A 21122-nucleotide genomic window follows, 5' to 3' on the forward strand; every position below is an offset into this window, starting at 1 on the left:
GAGGAGAAGATTACAGAAGAGAGGAAAACAGGAAAGGAGGCAGAGACAGATTAATTATGAGTCGTAACTGGGGTGATGCTGATATTGAAGCTCTCCCAGCTGAACTCTTAATGGAGAGGGACCAGGTCACTGTTCCCTGACACTGTCTCACTGTACACAGTATAATATTATTTATGTGTGTACACATGCACAACCCTAATGGTCCACAGTAAGTGCTTTATGCAATTTTCAGGAGACGTGTCATAAATTTGCTATCAAAACCTGATGCAGAAACACAGGAATGAAGTGACGCTGTCAGGTCAGATGGCTGTTGGTGGCAACTGAATCTGTAACTTCATCATACAGCATTCAAAACTTGAGTCTTTTTAGATTGTGGTTTTGCACCAGAATTGATGGCAGCAGCAGAAAGATGACAGTTCTGTCATCCTACTGTAGCAGAGAGAAGAGAGGAGAGGGTGATAAAGGAGAGATCACCACTCATCTCACTCCCTGACCCAGCAGAAAGCAGCTTTAGAGAGTGTGTATGCATGTGTGTGTATGTGTGTGTATTAGCTGATGCAGCCAGTGTATTACGTCTTAGTGAGGATTTCACTACATGAGAGATTATGTGGCAATAAAAGCTGCTATTTACTGGTCTTGGCTGGTTGGCAGACTGGTTTGTGGACTGAATGACTATTGACTCGCCTGGTGACTTGAAGAGTGGCCAGTTGGCTGATTGTTTTACTCGCTCTTGGAATTGTGAGTGACAGGTTGGCTGGTTGGTCAGTTGTCTGCATTAAGGCTGATCGACTCTTTGTCCACTGAAATCAATGGTTACGTCGCCGAATAGCCACTTTTGCTGACACACCTGTGCAGTTGTCAGATTGAATATTCTGCATTTTCCAATTATTAGTACAGCATAGTTTTTTGTTTTTATTTGCCAACCAGATAACCTGATAAATTGATTTAAAAATGCACTACTTTGGCTCTGATATAGCCACCTCTCTCTCTGTCAATGTGATTGGCTACATGTCATGAATAGAAGCCTATCAACACCGAATTATAAATGCTGAAAGGCTCTCCTTTGATTTAACATGTAAAACAAATAAAAACATTTCAATAAAGTTTTATGCTTGTGTCATTCTAATTTTAGAAACCTGGATTTGATTTTTTTCTGCAAAGGTACATCGATTCCAAATATCTGTTATGGATACTCTCAATTATTAGTATTCAGTATTCATATCGGCTCTGAAAAAACACGTTGGTTGTTCCTTTATTTTTAATATAAGTTTAGATAATCCCTTGAGACATTAGCTTACTTAAATTATGTATATTTTGCATTTGTAAATGTATATGTGTAGTTTTTGCAGCAGTCTAGACTCAACACATGCTGCCGCTGGAGTTTTGCATTTAAAATGGAACAAAACTGACATGAAGCTTAAAATTGTGCTTTGGGCTACACAGTTACACCACCAGTGTAGACAGCTGTATTAATGAAAATAGAAGTGCATCTATTCCGTCACACGCACATGAGACCAGTGACTGAGGAATGTGGCAGAAATAACTCTCGTGTAGAAAAGCTGTGAGTCTATTTGTAGAAATATCACACTTTGGTTATTGGGAACACCACATGTCCAGTAATTTTATGTTTGTTTTTAGTAAGACAGCGTTTGACTTGTAGACACTTCTCTTTCTTTTTTACTCCTTTTATATGGAGAGGAAAACTAAAGGAGAGAATACTGGAACATGCAAGGCTCTACCACAGCGTTGTCCTGTTGTTGTCCTCCTCTGTTCTCCCTTTATGCTGTAAATAAAGAGTGAAGCAAAAACCCACAGGAAATGATAGGGGTTGTGCTGTGGTTCACCCTTCCTCCACACATACACACACAAAGATATACCGCTCAAGCTGCTTGTGTGTCAGAGGAAGTGTTGGTTTGTGTTTCAGTCTGACTCACTTTCTGTCGGTGTGGTCACGTCCTTTCATGAATCCGCATCTGTGACCCCTGTTTCCTCTTTGGAATGGTTCTTGCTGAGGTGAAACAGCTGTAAACAGCGGCATGATTTCATGTTCACCACATGCCATTCCTTACTATGTGGGTGTCTGCCGGCCCAGTAATCTATGGTGGTGCACAACACAGAACACAACATTCTGGGTTTGAGACTGACCTATGTCGGGTGTCATCATTGAATCACATTATTTTCTGTGGTTGTTAACTATGTGTAGATTAAATATATTTGGTGTTTTTGCTCAGACTGTAAAAGTACTTTTGCAGCCTCTTGAAGTAGCAGTAGTGATAGTAGTACTAGAAATTATTTTACTATTCTCACCGTTGTTATAGATGATTTTCTAATGCTGACAAGAATAAACATTTGCTGTCTACAGAGTCTTTCAGTTCTGAATATTAATATAATCATCTGCAAATGTTCACATCCAAAGAAATAATAAATATTTCATCAAGACATTTGATGATCTTCTGTCCAAGTAGAGGAATATTGGCATCTGTATCCACTGTCGGAAACACAAATCTGTTTAGCTCAATGAAATGTTTACTCAAGAGAGATAAGCTTCCAGCAAGGTTTCTGTTGCTTTACAATAATAGCAGCCAAGTTTGAGGCTTTCTGCAAGCAGTCATGTAGTGCTACTGATAGCTGAAGAATAGCTTCCAGGCAGATGGAATGTTTTCTGGTGGTTTGGAAAAAGGGATCTAGTGACATGTACCTCTGTCAGTCTTCACTGCATGAATTCAGGTCTGTGGCTTTAAATGAATCCTCTTTTAATATGAGGGTAATATAAGGAGGTGTCTAGTGTAGCCAATGTGTTTTTTTTTCCAACAGCCTTGGAACATGAGCTGTAATAAGTCACGGGACATTGAGAATGTAGATTTTTGAAGCTGGTTGAAGGTGGTTTCAGGGCTGTAAATGTTACCACATGTTGATTTGCTAGAAATAATGTGTAAAAATCTTCTCTCTCTCTCCAGCATCCTGTTCCCTCAATTCCAACCTTCAAACCGTCCATGTCGGTCCCAGACTGGCTCGTTGCCATCCAGAACTACATGAAGGCTCTGCAGTATCCTTGATCAATAACACAGTACTCAACAACACACGCTACACCTGTCAGGTGAAGTATGTGCTGCTTGTGCTTCATCGTATTTGATGTTTCCACAGACTATAAATGGCCAAAACACCAACATAGCATCACTACTTCAGGAGCCCTGTGTCAGCAGAGACAGATACACAACAATCAAAACTACTCTTGACAGTGCTGTTGTCCCTAACATTTCTGTCAGATACAACCACACAGGAACCCAGTTCTTTGAAATCAAGAAGAGCCGTCCTCTGTGTGGGTAAGTGGACTGCAGCTTTGGAAGTGATATACCAGTTTGCACAATTTAATAACAATAATATCAACAGAATGATTATCAGGCTCTTCATGCATACATCTCATACTTTAATAATAATCTTTTAATGAGGCATTTTAAGGCATGGTGTCATTTGATTTTATGTTTTGAGTTAAAGATGTTGAACCATATGGAATCATCCATTATCTATACACCTATATGCCTAATCCTCATTAGGGTCGTGGGGAGCTGGAGTCTATCCCAGCTGGCTTAGAGTGAAGGCAGGGGACACCTTGGACAGGTCACCAGTCTATCACAGGGCTACACATAGAGACGAACAATCACACTCACATTCGCACCTACTGTGACCTATGTAAATGCTTTTATGAAGTTAACAGCTTAATCTGGTTACTCCCAGTGGTGAGCTTATGATGTGAATATAGTGATTGATGACATTTTCTTATCATCTTGCTAAAGACATGTGGACCGAATCAAGGTAAAAAATGTCAGTAGAAGAGGTCTGGTATTAGCTCTGCACGCACACAACCCTGTACTTACTTTAAATAATAGGAGGTGAGTAGTTAGTTTAGCAGCATGCTGGAGTATTGAATAGGGAGGTCACTAACCCTGATCTGTGATTTCCTGGTTGAAAGTGAGAAAAGAGTAGGCATCATCTATGTGACCATCTTTGCATAAGATTGAAAAATATTGTAAAACTGAAGGAAATGTGACTAAATTCTATGACAATAAAGTAAAATAAAATCTTGTGCTCAGACTACTTGCTTTGGTAACACATTTCTAGATCTCTTTTCTCTTTGTTTCCTCCGTATTGTCACTTGTTTCTTGTTCTCTTTCTGTTTCTCGCCTCTTTGCCCTCCTATCTTCTGTTACTCTTCATTCTTCACCTCTTCTTCCTCTTTCCTGCCGCCCACCCCCACCCCACAGGTTAATGGAGACAGCAAGAGAGATGATCAGGGAGTCTTTGCCAATCAAATGCCTCGAAGCCGTCATCTTGGGAATGTATCCTTTCCTGCACACACACATTCAGACACACACCTACGCCAAGCAAAGGGCCAAAAGGTTATTTTGTGTATCTGTTGGTGGAATCAATGAGACATACTGCTCTAATGTCCTAATGCCCCCCCACCATCGCCACCCTTTCCAGCTCTTACCGTGTTGCTTGGCAACAAGCCAACTTCAAAGTTTAACCCCCCACCATACACACTCATACTCACAAGCTCAGTATCATCCAGCAGAGCTTACATTTTAAAGCAGCAGTGTATAGTTCTGTAAGAGCTTCACTGTTTAATTCTGAGAAAACCTTTTTTTTTAACAGTTCTGTCGTAGCATGTTTAATTAGCTGTATATTATAATTGGCATCTATTCTCATTATTCGTTATTGCACAAGAAGAGGGGCTCTGGTTGGATTACTAGAACCAGTTTCTTAGACCTCCGGCTTCTTGTTCTACATACAGATTAGGCTGATCCTTTATCCTTCACATTTGGCCTGTCTTTAGTTGCATGGATGCAAATTTACTGCATGTTCAGTTGAATTTCTATGTCTTGATCTGAACTGCAAGCTCTGATGCAAAGGTTTTGACAAGCCCCAAACTAGGGCTGAACAATCAATTGAAATATTATCAAACTGTCATGTGGACAGGTTCAATACTGGAATTATAGGAGCTGCAATTTATTTATTTACATTTTAGATAAAGGTAAAATGCCAAGCCCAAACCTTCCTGGAAATGTACTACCTGGAACTGAACTGGACCATCTGGCATTTGACAGCATGGACCCATGCAGGTCCGTGAAATGCCAGATTCGAATCTGACTAAGAGGAACAGACATGATCAGCACAATTTTAAAGCAGGTTTAAGCAAAATATTAATTTACATTACCAAACCAAAAGTTTGCGTCTTAACAAATGTAACTCTATGAGCCTTTTTTTGCTGTGACTATTTGGGAGACATATAATCAGTCCTTCTTACCAAGAAAGATGGTATAATGCATACATAGGTTTTCTGGTATTCTTGCTGATTAAAACAGTAAGTTAATCCACTCATTATTTCATGCGAGTCATTTAGAATCAGCAATGCGATTTTGTTGTATCTAGCACAGTAAAGATGACTTCATATCCACTCAGGTATTACATAGAATGTTAAATAGGCCTGGTACCTGTAATAGAAAAGGGCCTGACCGACGGCATAATATGTAGGTAGACTGCAGGGAAAAGATGGACTTGTGAAGACCTCTCAGATGTGACATCAAGCAAACTTTTTTGATGGTATTTTGAAGCCCAAGTCATGATCATTACAAATCTGGGGTTCAGGTCAACACTGATCTTGTTTATAATCCAGTCTCATTCAGCTGTTATCTTGTTGTAAATCTTTCTAAATCAGTGAAAACTCCATCAATCAGTTCGACAGTCAACAAAACATAGTTGGTTCTAACAAATATGAGGATTTGCTGCTTCTCTCCACTTCATAACAGAAAGACTGGGTTTTTGTCAACATTTTTAAATAGCAGGATTTTAAAATCATTTTTAGTAAGTTAATATATTAAAAAATTATCAATTATTTAAGAAACAATCTGAGTTATCAGTGGTGACCGGAATTATTTGGTCTGTCGGAATCAGAATCAGAATTCATTTAAGTAGCTATTTTTCACACACAGCATATTTCAGAATGCCCTTTCCATACATCTGCATTTAGTTTTCAACAGTCACACAATAGGCAACATAGTTCATGACAACTGTGTTAATGACTGGATTTACAAAGTGTATTAATGGATTTTCAAAAGCATGTTTTAGTTTTAAACAGCAAAATACATGAAAAACTGTTAACATTTTAAATGGTATGTTCCTGAAGAACTTTAGAGAGTCAACAGACGAGTTTTCTGCTTCTCTCTTTCTATGAATGGATGGTCCAGTTTCACATGTGCTACTTTCACAGGGCTTTTATCGGGGGCTGTCAGGGCGGGAGCTGACAGTGACTTTAATTGAGACTGGCTTTAGTCTACAGATGAAAGGAGGCGAGACCGAGGGAAATTTACAGAGTGACAAGACCTTCATGGAAAAATAAACTGCAGCTGAAGGGAAGAAGGGAAATGAGAACCAGAGGGGGTGAGAAAAAAAATGAGAAAAAAGAAATTGGAGTCAAGAAAATCATTGTGAGTGATTGTTTTTCACTTTTTATCAGCAGAGGACAGTGTATATTTGTAGTGTCATCTTTCATTGAACCCTGAGGTCATCCACACCAGTAAAAGAACAGGCCCCAGTGAGAATTGAACTCGCGACCCCTGGTTTACAAGACCAGTGCTCTAACCACTGAGCTATGAGGCCTTACCTATTATTAACGTGGATGACCGATCTTTTTAGAGATCAATAGCGCAGTGTACACACCTTTGTTTACTGGCTATTGTTGACATAATATAATACCAAACTAACCAGTTGACTCTGTAAACAACTAATGTCTCGATTATCTCCACTGGAGTTTAAAGTCAGAGAATGTCATTAAATATGCTGTCAAATATTTTAAACAGCAAAAAATAACACAAGATAGAAGAAGAAGAGGCAGAAAGCTGAGACAGAAAAGTGGGGAAGAAAAGAGGGATGAATAGCAACTGTTGTTGTAGCTTGTGGCAGTTGGATCTGTCTGTCTGCTTGTCTGGCTTTAGTCTGTCCCGCCACTGGCTCCTTTGCTTCCATGTTAACAGATGTCTGAATTCTCTCCAGGATCTTCACGGTTTATCTTGGGTCATACCAGCTCAGTGCGGGTGTGTATGCATGTGTGTTGACTGTGTGTGACTTTGATGTGTCTCATTGTATTAACCATCACTGTAGGATTTAGTAGAATAAGATCTGAGCACAGAGCACACTCTGATTGAAAAACAACCATAGAACTCTCTTATTTATAGAGAACTAGAAACAGAGCAAATTGAGTAATTAGTAAATGTTCGTTGGTATATTTATTTGCAGAATGTTTTGGGGTGCTGCTGTTAAAAATAGGGAAGTGTCTTCTATAATCTGTTGCCACACAGCTGTAAGCACCCAATTTATTGTGTAAAATATCCATAAATTATATACAATTGGGATTCAGTTCAACTGTAACTACTGCCTATTATAAGCTATGAGAACAGCCTCATACTTATGTCGATATTCTTTTGGCATTATTTGAATGCCATTCCCCAAACTGTTACTGAGTAAATTCAGAGCCTAGAGTTTGCTTATGATGGCAGCTAGCAAAGCACATGACTCTTGGTTAAAAAAAGACACCAAACATAAAGAGGATTTCATGCCTTTTGCTGCACTTTATTATGTTGAATCTTTCTGCTTTGAAATTTACATTGGAAGCGACTGTGGAGAGAAACTTGAGGAAGAGAGGGGGGAGGGTTGGTGAGAGAGGAAGGGCCAGAAATATGAGGATACAAAAAGGGGAAGGAATAGTCATAGAGAGAGTGAATACGAAAATCTATTGGATTAGCTCTGCATTATATCCACAGATAAGGGTTTCTCAGTTACCTCTGCTTTTTAAAAATAGAACAGTGAGGTATGGTATTTGCATGGCTTGATGTTTCATTAGAACATGAGTGAGGCAGAGAAACAAATCTTTAGAGGATGTGAACTCAACTGGCACATTATTTTTTTGGTTGACAAATCATGGATGGATGGATGGATGGATGGATGGATGGATGGATGGATGGATGGATGGATGGATGGATGGATGGATGGATGGATGGATGGATGGATGGATGGATGGATGGATGGATGGATGGATGGATGGGGTGTGAGCGAGGTAGCGGTAGGTTCAGTCAGAGTCACAGGCTCAGTCAGAGAGAGCTGCTGTTATCAGTGTCACATGTCCTTTGTCACACTAAGTGCACCTGTCTAATGAACCATTCATTAGTCAGGAACAACAGGGTCTGTTGTGAGTCATGGAGTACTTGGAGTGCAATTTTCATGTTTCAGTTATTTCTGATAAAAAGGAAGATATGTGTACCCACATGGCTCTTGGAGTCAGCTGCAGATGGAGGTCGTTAGCATCGAGTTTCACTCAAACAAGAATTTGGCATCTTGACATTCATCTTGTCCCTGCAGTAAAATGTAGTAACAGGCTTCTTTATTTAGTTGGTAGCTGATTATTTGTTGTTGTATAGAAGGCAACAGAATCAGAAGTGAGATATGACATTAAACAGAGAAAATTTGTTTACTAAGTTAACGTATTTTGTAGAAATGCCAGATATTTTTCTGACTGGTCAATTGGTGCTCTCAGTTGTAGCACTGTATAGTTACAGTGGACTTCTTTGCAGTGTTTAAATTCACCTGAATGATCCAACAAGTGCAATATGAAGAAAGTTTAACACAGCTAGGCTTTCTTGGTGTTATCTAGATCAACCGAACTTAAAACCTCACTCAGAGATAATGTTCATCACAATTGGGGTTCTCAACTGTTTTTGTTAATCAGGTTTTCTTCATCAAGCTCTGTGAGTGTTACCATAAAATGGGCTGTTTGATGTGAAATTTGACTCTTCTTCTGCAAAAAATGGATCAAACGCCTACTTTAGTCAGAGAAACAGGTTGTTACGTTGGAGAAATACACAGAAAGAAAAATTATTAGAGCAAAGGGTGCTGTTATTGCAAATGATGCAAGAGAGGAATGCTTGTAGAGAACTGTTAATCATATATGTTAATATGCTTAATTTACCACTGCACTCTCAATGCAGGTGCTTATTTTTACCATAGCTTTACCATGGTACTCAAGAAGTGCATCTTAATCTGACACTGTCCCATAATAAAGTATGCTTGGAATTCACTTTAGTTTTTGACCAAGTCAAAGTGAAATTGATGTTATTGATTACATATTCTCTGAGGTTAATACCTATAGACTAAATAATTTTCTAATCTGTGTTCTATTAGCTGCTGTAATAGCAGTGTAAAATAGACTTGGCAGCAAATCAGGACTGAGCATAAAACATTTATGTGTTTTCTGCATTACTATCTGAATGTATGCAGGTTCCTGTAGCAACATGCCGCATACAGTTTGCCTACAATAAGTGCACGGCTTCCTTCAGTGGTTTTACTAACATACTGCTCAACAGGTTTGAATATATGGCCTATTGCCTCAGCTACAAATCTATCGTTTAGAGTACTATGAATACCATTATGAAGTAGATGAAAGAGGATTTTTGTAAGTGGTTGTATTGCAAGTGTAACATTGAGCTACAAATTAAACCAGTATGTATTGTTTTAATCATTTACGTTTAGGTTTGTCATTTCACTTGGAAATTTTCCTCATTCAGTAGGCTCATCCTCTTGTCTGTGTTCTGTTTTAGAACCACAGGCTTCAGTACACTGTGAAGGCACACATACACACACTAGAACACATTGGTATGTGTGTGTGATCAGTGGTCTAGTTGTGCGGATGGCCTGTGTGAATATTTAATGAAAACACAGCAGTACTGTGGCATGCAGGCTGGTGAGAAGACAGACAGGCGCTCTGGCCAATGACAGACTTCCACGGGCAGGATGGAGCAGATGGTTGGCAATTGGCAAAGACATTGTCCAGATCTCTCTCTCTCTCTCTCTCTCTCTCTCTCTCTCTCTCTCTCTCGCTCTCTCTCTCTCTCTCTCTCTCGCTCTCTCTCTCTCTCTCTCTCTCTCTCTGGTTTCACAGATTCCTACAGTTGGATCCTTTTCAGTGTTAAACTCCGTAAAGCTGTGCAGCCGACAACACGAGCTGACTAAATACAGACCTCAGTTCAATATTTTATTGAAAATTTCATCTTTTGCATTGGGGGCTGCACAGTGGCGTAGTGGTTAGCACTTTCGCCTTGCAGCAAGAAGGCCCCTGGTTTGCGTCCCGGCTTTCCCGGGATCTTTCTGCATGGAGTTTGCATGTTCTCCCTGTGCATGCATGGGTTTTCTCCGGGTACTCCGGCTTCCTCCCACAGTCCAAAAATATGCTGAGGTTAATTGATTATTCTAAATTGCCCGTAGGTGTGAATGTGAGAGTGCTTGTTTGTCTTTGTATGTGGCCCTGTGACAGACTGGTGACCTGTCTAGGGTGTCCCCTGCCTTCGCCCGAGTCAGCTGGGATAGGCTCCAGCCCCCCCGCGACCCTAGTCAGGATTAAGCGGTGTATAGATAATGGATGGATGGATGGATGGATGGATGGATGGATCTTTTGCATTGAGGAATTAGTGGTAACCTGTGCTGCTGGATTTTACAAATTTATAGAGAAAGAATTCTTAAAGTTGGGGAAAATGAGATTAGAAGGAATGGTGGACAGTACTGTATGTAGATGGGAAAGAGAAACCCAGCAACAAAGAGGAAATCAAGGTTCAAAAAGTGCATTTAATCATAAAACATGTCATAGTGCGTCAGTAGACAAACCAAACACATACTCTGAGCATGTGTCTCATCATCTCCTCTGGCTTCTGATGTAACCAGATAGATCATCTCTCTGCCTTTGTTTTTCTTGTTAAATAAGAGCAAAACACAACAATGAACCAGACAGATTCAGTTAGACAGGCAGAGCTGCACAAACTCTTGCAGTTTGAGACTCATTGTTTACCTCGTGGCATTTTCATAGTAGTGGCCTTCTGAGAGTCAGACTGCATCTAATTTCACATGACTCAAGCCGCTGTTCCACCTCTGCTGTGACAAATCCAAACAAATACTCTTTTGCTCTCAGTTAGGTAGTCAAGTGTTGTTGTTTTTCAGGTTTGTAGTCAAATGTGAGTCTCCAGTGGTGCAGTCAAAGTGTATCTACGTTAGTTCATCTAATAAATGCAGACAAGTGTTAAACACGCAGAAGTACATTTCAGACAGCACACCAAGAACCAACTTTGTAGATTTTTCCTTCACTTCTGTTGACCAGCTACCTGACCAATGGACTGACGTCTCTTGAGCGTTTTCCCATCAGCTTTAAGACCCAGTTTTCGGGTCACTGCTTCCACCATGTTGTGCTGGGCGTCTACTGCAACGGTCGCTACGGATCGCTGGGTATGAGCCGCCGCCAGGACCTGATGGACAAACCACTGACCCACCGCACACTGGGAGAACTGGTGGCTGAGTTTGAGAGCTCCTACAAGAGATACCAGCACACTCTTAAGAAGGTAAGAGAGGACAAGAAGCATGGAGGGGGAGATAGGATTGAGATAGGAACGGTAGAAAAACAGTTTCAACACATTCTTCATGACTCCCAGGTGAAGATTGGCCTTTACGTGCCTCATGACCCCCACGTCTTCCAGCCAATCGAGTGGAAGCATTTAGTGCTGAATGCTGCCCGACTGGGAGCTCAGGAGATGAGGAAGGAGCTGGAGAAGCATGGTCGGGACATGAGGATGAAGGTACATTCTATATACACACTATAGAAAAGGTTTTTTGCTTGTGAAATTTTCAAATGAGAAAATCCAAGTTCAATGAGGCAAACTACACAATAGATTAAACCACTAAAATGCTCACATCATAGACGATGTTCACAACCTGATTAAATATTGCTATAAATAGTTATTTATTATGATCAGTTAAGGCTGTTTGTTTTCTACACACCATTTTTTTAATGAAACTTCTTTATATCCACCATAATAGAGGCTCACAAGATTGCTTAACAAATTAGCTGTTAAATTATTAATCAGGACAGAAATACTTCTGTTAGTTCAAAAATTGCCATGAATTAAAGGCCACACAGAAAAGTAATTTCCCTGATAAATAACCCAATCCTTTCATAAGCTTTAATGTAGTTCTGTTAAGAGAGCAAATAAGTGCAGCCTGGAACAAGAGAGGAAACTTGGCAGCATGCAGCTGAAGAAAATACAGACCACTCACAAACCTTTCAGTTCAGTTTTATTTATATGGAGCCAATTTACAACATAAATTATCTCCAACCTTTTCGCATTGTAGGGTCGAGACCTTACAATATTATACTGTAGATAGAAACACAACAAATCCAATGGCTCCCTTTGAACAGACACTTGATGACAAACCACAAAATACATCAACAAGTGAAAATGTTTTTTTTTTCCAAAATAGCCGCTGAATACGGTTGACCTAGAAAAGACAGAAGATGTGACAAACATGACCTTTTGAAAAGAAGTGTTTTAAATAAACATACAGAATATAAACTCTGTTTATTGTCAGATGAATTACGTGTTTTGCCTGTTAGCTCGGTCCAAGTTGAACTTACCAAAGTGACTTCATAGAATAGAATAGAATAGAATAGAATATCCTTTATTAGTCCCACAAGGGGAATTTGCAACGTCACAGCAGCAAAGTGTGACAGTAAAAAAAAGCAAGAAAACACAACTATAAATAAAAGAGGTTAAGTATACACACTATATATACAATATCCATCCATTATCTATACGCCGCTTAATCCTCATTAGGGTCTTTAGGAGCTGGAGTCTGTCTCACCTGACTTGGGGTGAAGACAGGGGACACCCTGGACAGGTCACCAGTCTATCACAGGGCTACATATGCAGACAAACAATCACACTCACATTCACACCTACAGACAATTTAGAATCACCAATTAACCTCAGCATGTTTTTTGGACTGTGGGAGGAAGCTGGAGTAGCTGGAGAAAACCTACACATGTACAGGGAGAACATGCAAACTCCATGCAGAAAGATCCCAGGTCCAGGCGGGACACGAACCGGGGATCTTCTAGCTGCAGTGTGATGGTGCTAACCACCGAGCCACTGTGCAGCCCCTATATATACAATATAAAAAAGAAAAACAGAAGAACACAAGGATACTGAGAACACACATTTAGGAATATTTACACAAATGAATTGCAATCATGGATTACTGTATGCTGTGTTTAAGTTTCCTCTGACTCTTAAGTACTTCTTCTTCAGCACTTCTGAAGTAAAGTTGGCATGTTACTGTTTACATTGGTTGTTCATAATCTTCAGTATTAACCCTTAGTTTTACTTGGTTTCTCTTTAACATTGTATGTAATCAATTATTATTGTTACTATGTGAAGTAACCTGTGATCACATACATTCTGTATTGGCACTCTTTAAATAAAACTGAATTGAACTCAATGATTTATTATTAATTTTGATGTTGCTGGTACTCGCTTTCAATCTCAATGTCTCTGTTTAGACAGAGTTTAAACAGCGGGGTGTCTTGTGATCCAAGCAGTTAAACTGGGCATCAGCATACACTCATGGACGTGTTTTCTTTTTGAAGATTGAACATGGGAAACACCTTTATTCTCTTTTTCCATGAACCAGAGATGGATGTTGTTTCCTTTGGGCTGAATGTGGAATATAAACTGTCAAGAATTATTGAGGGCATGATGGGGAAGGAAGGAATGTGTGAGTGTGCATGAGTGGGTGAGGGAGGGAGACACAGAGAAGTGGGTTGTTTGAGGTTAAATGTTTAATGAGCCCTTGGAGGTTTTTATTTCTAGTTCTCTTATCTTTATTTTTTGTTTGCTTTTTGCATTTTTCTGCTAAATTTGCAATCAAAGACGACGTGTAAGTCTGTTTGTGTGCGGAGTGTTAGATGCCCTTGTTGGACAGTGGTACAGTATATGAACTGTAATGCATGTTAGCAAGATATGTAGGTCAGTGATTGCAGCTGTCACACACACACACACACACACATGAAGACACACACAGTCAGAGTCTGGTCAGCTGTGCATGGTGTGTGAGACTTTGATATAATCTCTACTGTGCTCCAGAGAATGTGAAGCTATTATTGACAGGCTATACTGTGTTTGTGTACGCACTCATGTACTTCTATCTTCAGAACAGCTTAATCTCATGACGGTGAAGGAATTTTGTTGGTCTTCTGCTGGAGGGTTGCAGCTTGTTTTCAGGGTTAGTTGTAGGTTTGTACTAAGTTTATGGGTAATAGCTATGGAATGAAAAACAGTATGTGGATGACAGTCATCACAAGTATAGACTTAAAGTGTGTTTGGAACGCAGACAACTCACTGCAATATATGTAATTTAGCTGTTTGCTTGCAACTAAACAAGAGGTCAAGCAGAAGAATGTGAGAAGCTAAAAGCTACAAGTAGATTATCTAAAAACACAAGGCAAAAATAATATACACACGTGGACAAAATTGTTGGTACCCCTCGGTTAATGAAAGAAAAACCCACAATGGTCACAGAAATAATTTGAATCTGACAAAAGTAATAATACATAAAAATTCTATGAAAATTAACCAATGAAAATCAGACGTTGCTTTTGAACCTTGGTTGAACAGAATTATTTTAAAAAATAAACTCATGAAACAGGCCTGGGTAAAAATGATGATACCGGTACCCTTAACGTAATATTTTGCTGCACAACCTTTTGAGGCAATTGCTGCAATCAAATGATTTCTGTAACTGTCAGTGAGATTTCTGCACCTCTCAGCAGGTATTCTGGTCCACTCCTCATGAGCAGACTGCTCCAGTTGTCTCAGGTTTGAAGGGTTCCTTCTCCAGACGCCATGTTTCAGCTCCTTACACAGATGTTCAATAGGATCTAGATCAGGGCTCATAGAGGCCACTTCACAATAGTCCAATGTTTACCTCTTAGCCATTCTTGGCTGTTTTTAGCTGTGTTTTGGCTCATTATCCTGTTGCAAGACCCATGACCTGTGACTGAGACCAAGCTTTCTGACACTGGGCAGCACATTTCTCTCTAGAATACCTTGATAGTCATGAGATTTCATTGTATCCTGCTCAGATTCAAGACACCCTGTACCAGATGCAGCAAAGCAGCCCCAGAACATAACAGAGTCTCCTCCATGTTTCACAGTAGGGACAGTGTTCTTTTCTTGATATGCTTCATTTTTGCGTCTGTGAACATAGAGCTGATGTGCCAAAAAGTTCCAGTTTTGTCTTGTCTGTCCATAGGACATTCTCCCAGAAGCTTTGTGGTTTGTCAACATGCAGTTTGGCAAATTCCAGTCTGGCTTTTTTATGATTTGTTTTCAACAATGGTGTCCTCCTTGGTCGTCTCCCATGAAGTCCACTTTGGCTCAAACAACGACGGATGGTGTGATCTGACACTGATGTACCTTGACCTTGGAGTTCACCTTTAATGTCTTTAGAGGTTGTTCTGGTCTCCTTTGTTACCATTCGTATTATCTGTCTCTTCCATTTGTCATCAATTTTCCTCCTGTGGCCACATCCAGGGAGGTTGGCTACAGTCCCATGGATCTTAAATTTCTGAATAATATGTGCAACTGTAGTCACAGGAACATCAAGCTGCTTGGAGATGGTCTTATAGCCTTTACCTTTAACATGTTTGTCTATAATTTTCTTTCTAATCTCCTGAGACAACTCTCTCCTTGGCTTCCTCTGGTCCATGTTTAGTGTGGTACACACCATGTCACCAAACAGCACAATGACTACCTGTAACCCTATAAATAGGCCGACTGACTGATTACAAGTTTGTAGACACCTGTGATGCTAATTAGAGGACACACCTTGATTGAACATGTCCCTATGGTCACATTATTTTCATTTTTTCTAAGGGTACCGTCATTTTAGTCTAGGCTTGTTTCATGAGTTTATTTTTAAAAATAATTCCGTTAAACCACGGTTCAAAAGCAATGTCTGATTTTCATTGGTTAATTTTCATAGAATTTTTATTTATTATTACTTTTGTCAGATTCAAATTATTTCTGTGACCATTGTGGGTTTTTCTTTCAATAACTGAGGGGTACTAACAATTTTGTCCACATGTGTATATTGAAGCACGATTAGTCCTGAGTCCTTCTAAGTAGAGGTACAATTTCAGCATTTCAAAAAATAGTTGAACTGCCAACAAAACAAAGGTTGAAGGCCATGCGAGGTAGGAACCCCACACAGATCCATATATCTATCAGGATAACATGATTAATGTGACCAGCTGTGGAATCTGAGCTGCTTCCTGGCCTTGTCTTGGTCCAGGAAAACTTGCCATCCTGTTGTTTTCTTCTCCCACTGAGATGTTAATGATAGCTTCAAGTTGCTATTGAATACGCACATAAGCCCTCATTTGTAGCTTTAAATTGTAGTTTCTCCACGACTCATCTGTCACAGCAGTTTTTTGGAGATTGAAGAAGATTAAAATAGAAGGAAAGTCACTGCAGCACACATGCACAGTTGGAGTGTTTTGTGCTGCCCCATTCATCAATGACTGCACCGCATTCCCTGTAGCTATATAGGAGCAGTGGGTGCTGCCATCATGCCAGCGTAATTTCTATACATTGAAATGCCAGAAGGAGCTCAGTGATTGTTTGAAGAGTGATGCAGAGTCCTGTGGTCTGGGCTAAACTATTTTCACTCTCACTACTTTGTTTCATTATAGTGAATTTCTTTGTGGTTTGGGCTGTTATTTGGACATAAGCAATTTGAAGAGGTCAGCTTGGGTTTTCAGGGTCTAATTTGAGTTTTAACTAGTCAGAATGACGGGTAAGATATCTCGAACTGGAAATGTGCTTAGCTAAAATGTAATTAGAGATATCTTGCATTAGAATTTTGACTCAGCGAAATGACAGTGCCGATATCTGTAGTTACGTCAGAAGCTACAGCAAGTAGGAGGGGGGAGGCAGCTGGCTTTTTAAATGTACTATGGCTCTGCAACTGTAACCAGTTACTAGAACTTCAACTGAAATTCTAGTGCCTCTTCTTGGTACCTCTTCAACTGAAGTTCTAGAAACTTTTGACCACAAGCCTCTAATGAATGAAGTTCCTCTTTCCTACAAACTCCATGCTGATGAGCTTTTTCTCTGATATCTGTATCTATTAAAAGCTGAACAACTGATATCTGTAAATTTTTCTCGTCCGAATGCTGTTATAGACACCTGAAGGAAAAATTCTGACTAGTCTGTAATTACAACTTGTCAAAATGACGATGATATCTGTAATGGTAATTCTGGATTGTGAAAGTCAGCTATTTAATGTAAAATTGATTGCCATAGATAGATGTTTGTGTACAGTTGGATCAACATGCAGCAAAATATGTTGATAATGTTGCTCAACTCAGTACAACCAAAATAGTGAGCTAAAAGAGAATAAAATGCTCGGTTGAGCTATAGGGTTTTGTGTCATGAACCTTTAGATTACATATGATATTAGTTTAATGAACAGAAATATGAGTAAATATCATATAAAATATTCATATTAGCTGTGGTTGCTTTGTGTGTGTGTTTTTCGTTAGATCCTAAAATCATCCAGTGCCCAGTCACCAATCAAAGAGCGGAGCCGAGGGAAGTCCTTATCACCACGGCGACGACAGACCAGTCCCCAGCGACGCTTCATACACCGCAGAGACAAATCGTATGTTTTCCATTTCTGTACCGTTTGTGCCTCCAGGAGGGAAACTCGGAGAAGATGACATATGTGGCCTTTTGTCCTCTTATCTAAACCATTTTACTGTTTTAGCAGATAATGACATTCTTGAACGAAGCAAAGTTTTCCAAACTTAGCAGTGGTTTCACCAGCATGACCAGCTGCTGGTGTTTATCAGGGGTTTGTTTGGTGCCTCTTCTTCCTCCTCTCCCTCTTAGTGATTCTGCTCTTTAGTTCAAGGGACTTTAACTGATGTGTGAGTGGGTTGATGTGCCACCCTAAAATATTGCCTCTACACAATACGTTGTTCTGACAACTTGGTGGTAACAACTGATTGTGTGTGTTTGGGAGCTCAGCATAATGCAGGACCTCACACAGGCGCTAATCTAAAGCTACAGGTGACATTGAGGCCAGTGTTTGTGTCTTTGTTGCCAGCAGCTCAGCATTATCACCAGGCAGAGTCCTTGTACTGTCCAGCTGACACTAGGCATTATCATTGTCAAGTATGTACCCCGCCAACAGTCAGCAGCAGAGTGCCGATTTTTCTTCCTGAGATACAGGATGTATGACATCGGATGCTGCTGGTCAAACACTAATCCTTAAATACAATAGGAGAGAGCATTAAACCAAAATCCATGTAGTAATCTGAACATTTAAAGCTGCCTTACTCAGTGGTCACCCCACACATACTGAGTAATTGAATTGACTAAAGATCTTATGTGAGTCATTTGGGACTACCCCTTAATTTGGAATAAAGACAGTCTTGCAGGTATAGAAATGACCAAATTTTTTGAAGGATTTTTATCCCCTTAAACTACGGTTTTCTCTTTATTTTCACTGAGTTCCTGCACATTTTGCTCAAACTGTAATCTGACTTTAGAACAGAGTCGAGCAAGTCAAAACAGTATATTAAGTAAAGTCTAATGTCATGTTTGTAGTTAAAAGACTTGTGGATAAGAAAACATGTTAAAATCTCCATTTAAACCTAGATGACTGGAATTTTTTCAGGATTAGCAGATTTTAAAGACACGGTGACTCATCACTTCCAGTCACTAGCAGGGACACTTTGACAGACACACACATGCAGGGTGCTGAGTGTGTTTGTGTGTGCTGTCAGCTGTGCGATAGGATGTAACGCAATCTGACTCGGGCGACAGCTGCACCCCAGCCGTACTGCAGAGTCACCACAAACACACTCAGACGTAGCACCAGAAATAGTGACATTCCTGGAGTTGCCATTTGACATGGCACTATGATGACCTTTCATATGAGAACTTACAATACGCTTAAGTGTGTAATTATTTAATGATCTGTGTGTGTTTGGGGTTTAGAAAACAGTAATAGAAAAGGGAGGCTCTCTAATTCGTCTATTTAGTCATGTAAAATGATTCCATTAAAGTATATACAACTGAATCACTTATTGTATATATATTTGAGATAACTAATCCTAAAACCCCAAATGCAGTTTAGCTATATACACATTAAATATTGCAGTCGATACCTAAGTCAAAGTTGCAGATAAAATCACATCGTCCTAAGCTTTCACATTCATTTGCATTAGTGTGTTTTGTTTAGATTGGTCACTATTAGCTGTTCAAGCTTTGAATACAAGTTAATCTCTATTTTTATTCCCAATTTGATACCATTTTCCTTGATAATACACACTCGACAGTTCCATATTGGCAAGCAGAGTGCATCATGACACCATGACAGAGACTTGTGGTGGTTCCAGACATCATTAATATAAGTTACTCAATGTGTCTTGCCATAATTTGCACCTTTGCGACTATTTTTGTCACTTGTGTCAGTGGATGTAAGCAAAGGATTGGACTTAGATTGATGCTGATGATGATCAGTTCAAAAATACCGTGATCAGCCCCAATCCAGATGTGTGACCATGGCTTACTTGCACGACATTTCAAAGATGTTATAATTTAGTGTCAGTACATCAGCACATCCTGCATACAGTTCATTTTTTCACTGATCTGTAAATTTGTGAAATGAAAGCAGTCAGTCCTTATGGCCAAATGTGACCTTTAGGATTTTTTCTAACAGTGTTGATGTAGGATCCACTTTAATCTTTATCCCTGTTTAGCAAACAGTTTTTCTGTCAACAGTGTTTATGTGCTTTTAAAGGGTCTTTAGGCCAAACACTAAAACATTATTTTCTCCTTTTTAATGGCTCAACATCAGGAAATTGATACTATAAATTCTAGACACTCATCATTGATTGTGGAACATATTTTATTGATCTTCAGTAAATCTGCACTTATCTGTATTGAGAAGCTGCGGCTATGCCGAAACATACATACATACATTTTGAATTTTTTGATACAAAAGAGATGTGAAAATGTGAAAAAAGTTAACTTATTTGTATAAATCTACTTCTTTTTCTTTCAGGGTTCAATTAAACAAATTGCTTTCAGTTGAGAGAACGAGTTAAAATGATCAGGGCCCAGCAGAACAGCACATTACCACTTGAAACCACTTGAATGTGACACTTAAAAAGCTATTACTGTTATCAACAGAGCACTTGCACACTTAACAATACGTTGCCACTTCAGACCGATGCAGAGACAGTGTAATAATCTGCTCCTGCTTTAAACCGCTGAGAGCACCAACACTTCCAGAGCAGATGGTTATTTTATCAGCCCGAGTAAGACGATTGAAATAAAACACAAGCGATTTACATTGTAACAGCATTTAAAATGGAGCAATTAAAAGTAGAAAATCTGATGAAATACATTCTCAACAGGATTAAAATGTAGTCCTCACAACATTTCTCTTTGTGTAAACCCCTCTCTGAACAGAGATGGTCAAAGAGAATGGGAAATCCAAGGATAGAAAGCAAAGAAAATCATGATGTAAAGACAAGAAGAAATAAAATAGAGGACAAGATGAAGTGATGGAGAAAATGACAGACAAGGAAGGAAGAAAATAAGAAAAGAGGAAGGGGAGAAGAAAGATTGGAAAAAGGGAAAGGTGTAAAGAGAGAGAGAAAAGTGCAAAGAAAAAGAGGACAAGGCCTGGCAGAAGACAGAAAGAGAAGAGGAAAATGGGCAGAGAGGAGGAGGAATAAAAAAGGCTGTCAGCTCTCCAGATTGGCTTTAAAAAGTAACACTTCTCCTTGATGTGTCAGAGAGCCTGAAAGCTTTCTGAGAAGAAATAATAAAGAGAGACGGAGGCAGACAGAGGAGGATATGACATTAGAAGAGAGGGCAAGAAGAGAAGCAGGAGAAAGAGAGAGCACTGGTAGGAGGATTAAATCTGATGACTTTGTGGCTTTTAGACCCTTTTTCTGAGAAATAAGTAAGAATCTTCTGTTATATTTTCCAATCATCTTTTACTGTGTTCACACATTTCTTTTTCTCAAAGGTTTACTGTAGAATTGGTGTCCTGAGTTCCTAAGTTCCTAAAAGCGTGTTTTACTTTCTAAAGCATTTGCAGTTCTAACATAATCAGATCGCTATTATTTATCACAATTATTCAATGATTTTAGGGACATTATTTTTATTGAACTT

At 39.4% G+C, this 21122-nt stretch overlaps 1 protein-coding gene and 1 non-coding gene across 4 annotated transcripts in view; one reads left to right on the top strand and one right to left on the bottom strand.

The window, feature by feature from the left end:
• The window catches only part of vash2 (vasohibin 2), a 37299-nt gene that overhangs the window by 7966 nt on the left and 8211 nt on the right, over nt 1-21122 (top strand). For all 3 annotated transcript variants that reach the window (XM_023267766.3, XM_023267764.3, XM_023267765.3), the window contains exons 3-8: nt 2958-3046; nt 3267-3323; nt 4263-4337; nt 11195-11432; nt 11523-11666; nt 17471-17589. In XM_023267766.3, coding sequence (XP_023123534.1) covers nt 2958-3046; nt 3267-3323; nt 4263-4337; nt 11195-11432; nt 11523-11666; nt 17471-17589 — 722 coding nt within the window. The remainder of the gene's footprint in view (nt 1-2957; nt 3047-3266; nt 3324-4262; nt 4338-11194; nt 11433-11522; nt 11667-17470; nt 17590-21122) is intronic.
• On the bottom strand, nt 6585-6657 carry trnat-ugu (transfer RNA threonine (anticodon UGU)). Its single transcript has one exon. It is a non-coding gene; the product is annotated as a tRNA-Thr (tRNA).

The sequence above is a fragment of the Amphiprion ocellaris genome, chromosome 12 (assembly GCF_022539595.1).
Source record: "Amphiprion ocellaris isolate individual 3 ecotype Okinawa chromosome 12, ASM2253959v1, whole genome shotgun sequence".
In the NCBI taxonomy this organism is placed as follows: Eukaryota; Metazoa; Chordata; class Actinopteri; family Pomacentridae; genus Amphiprion; species Amphiprion ocellaris.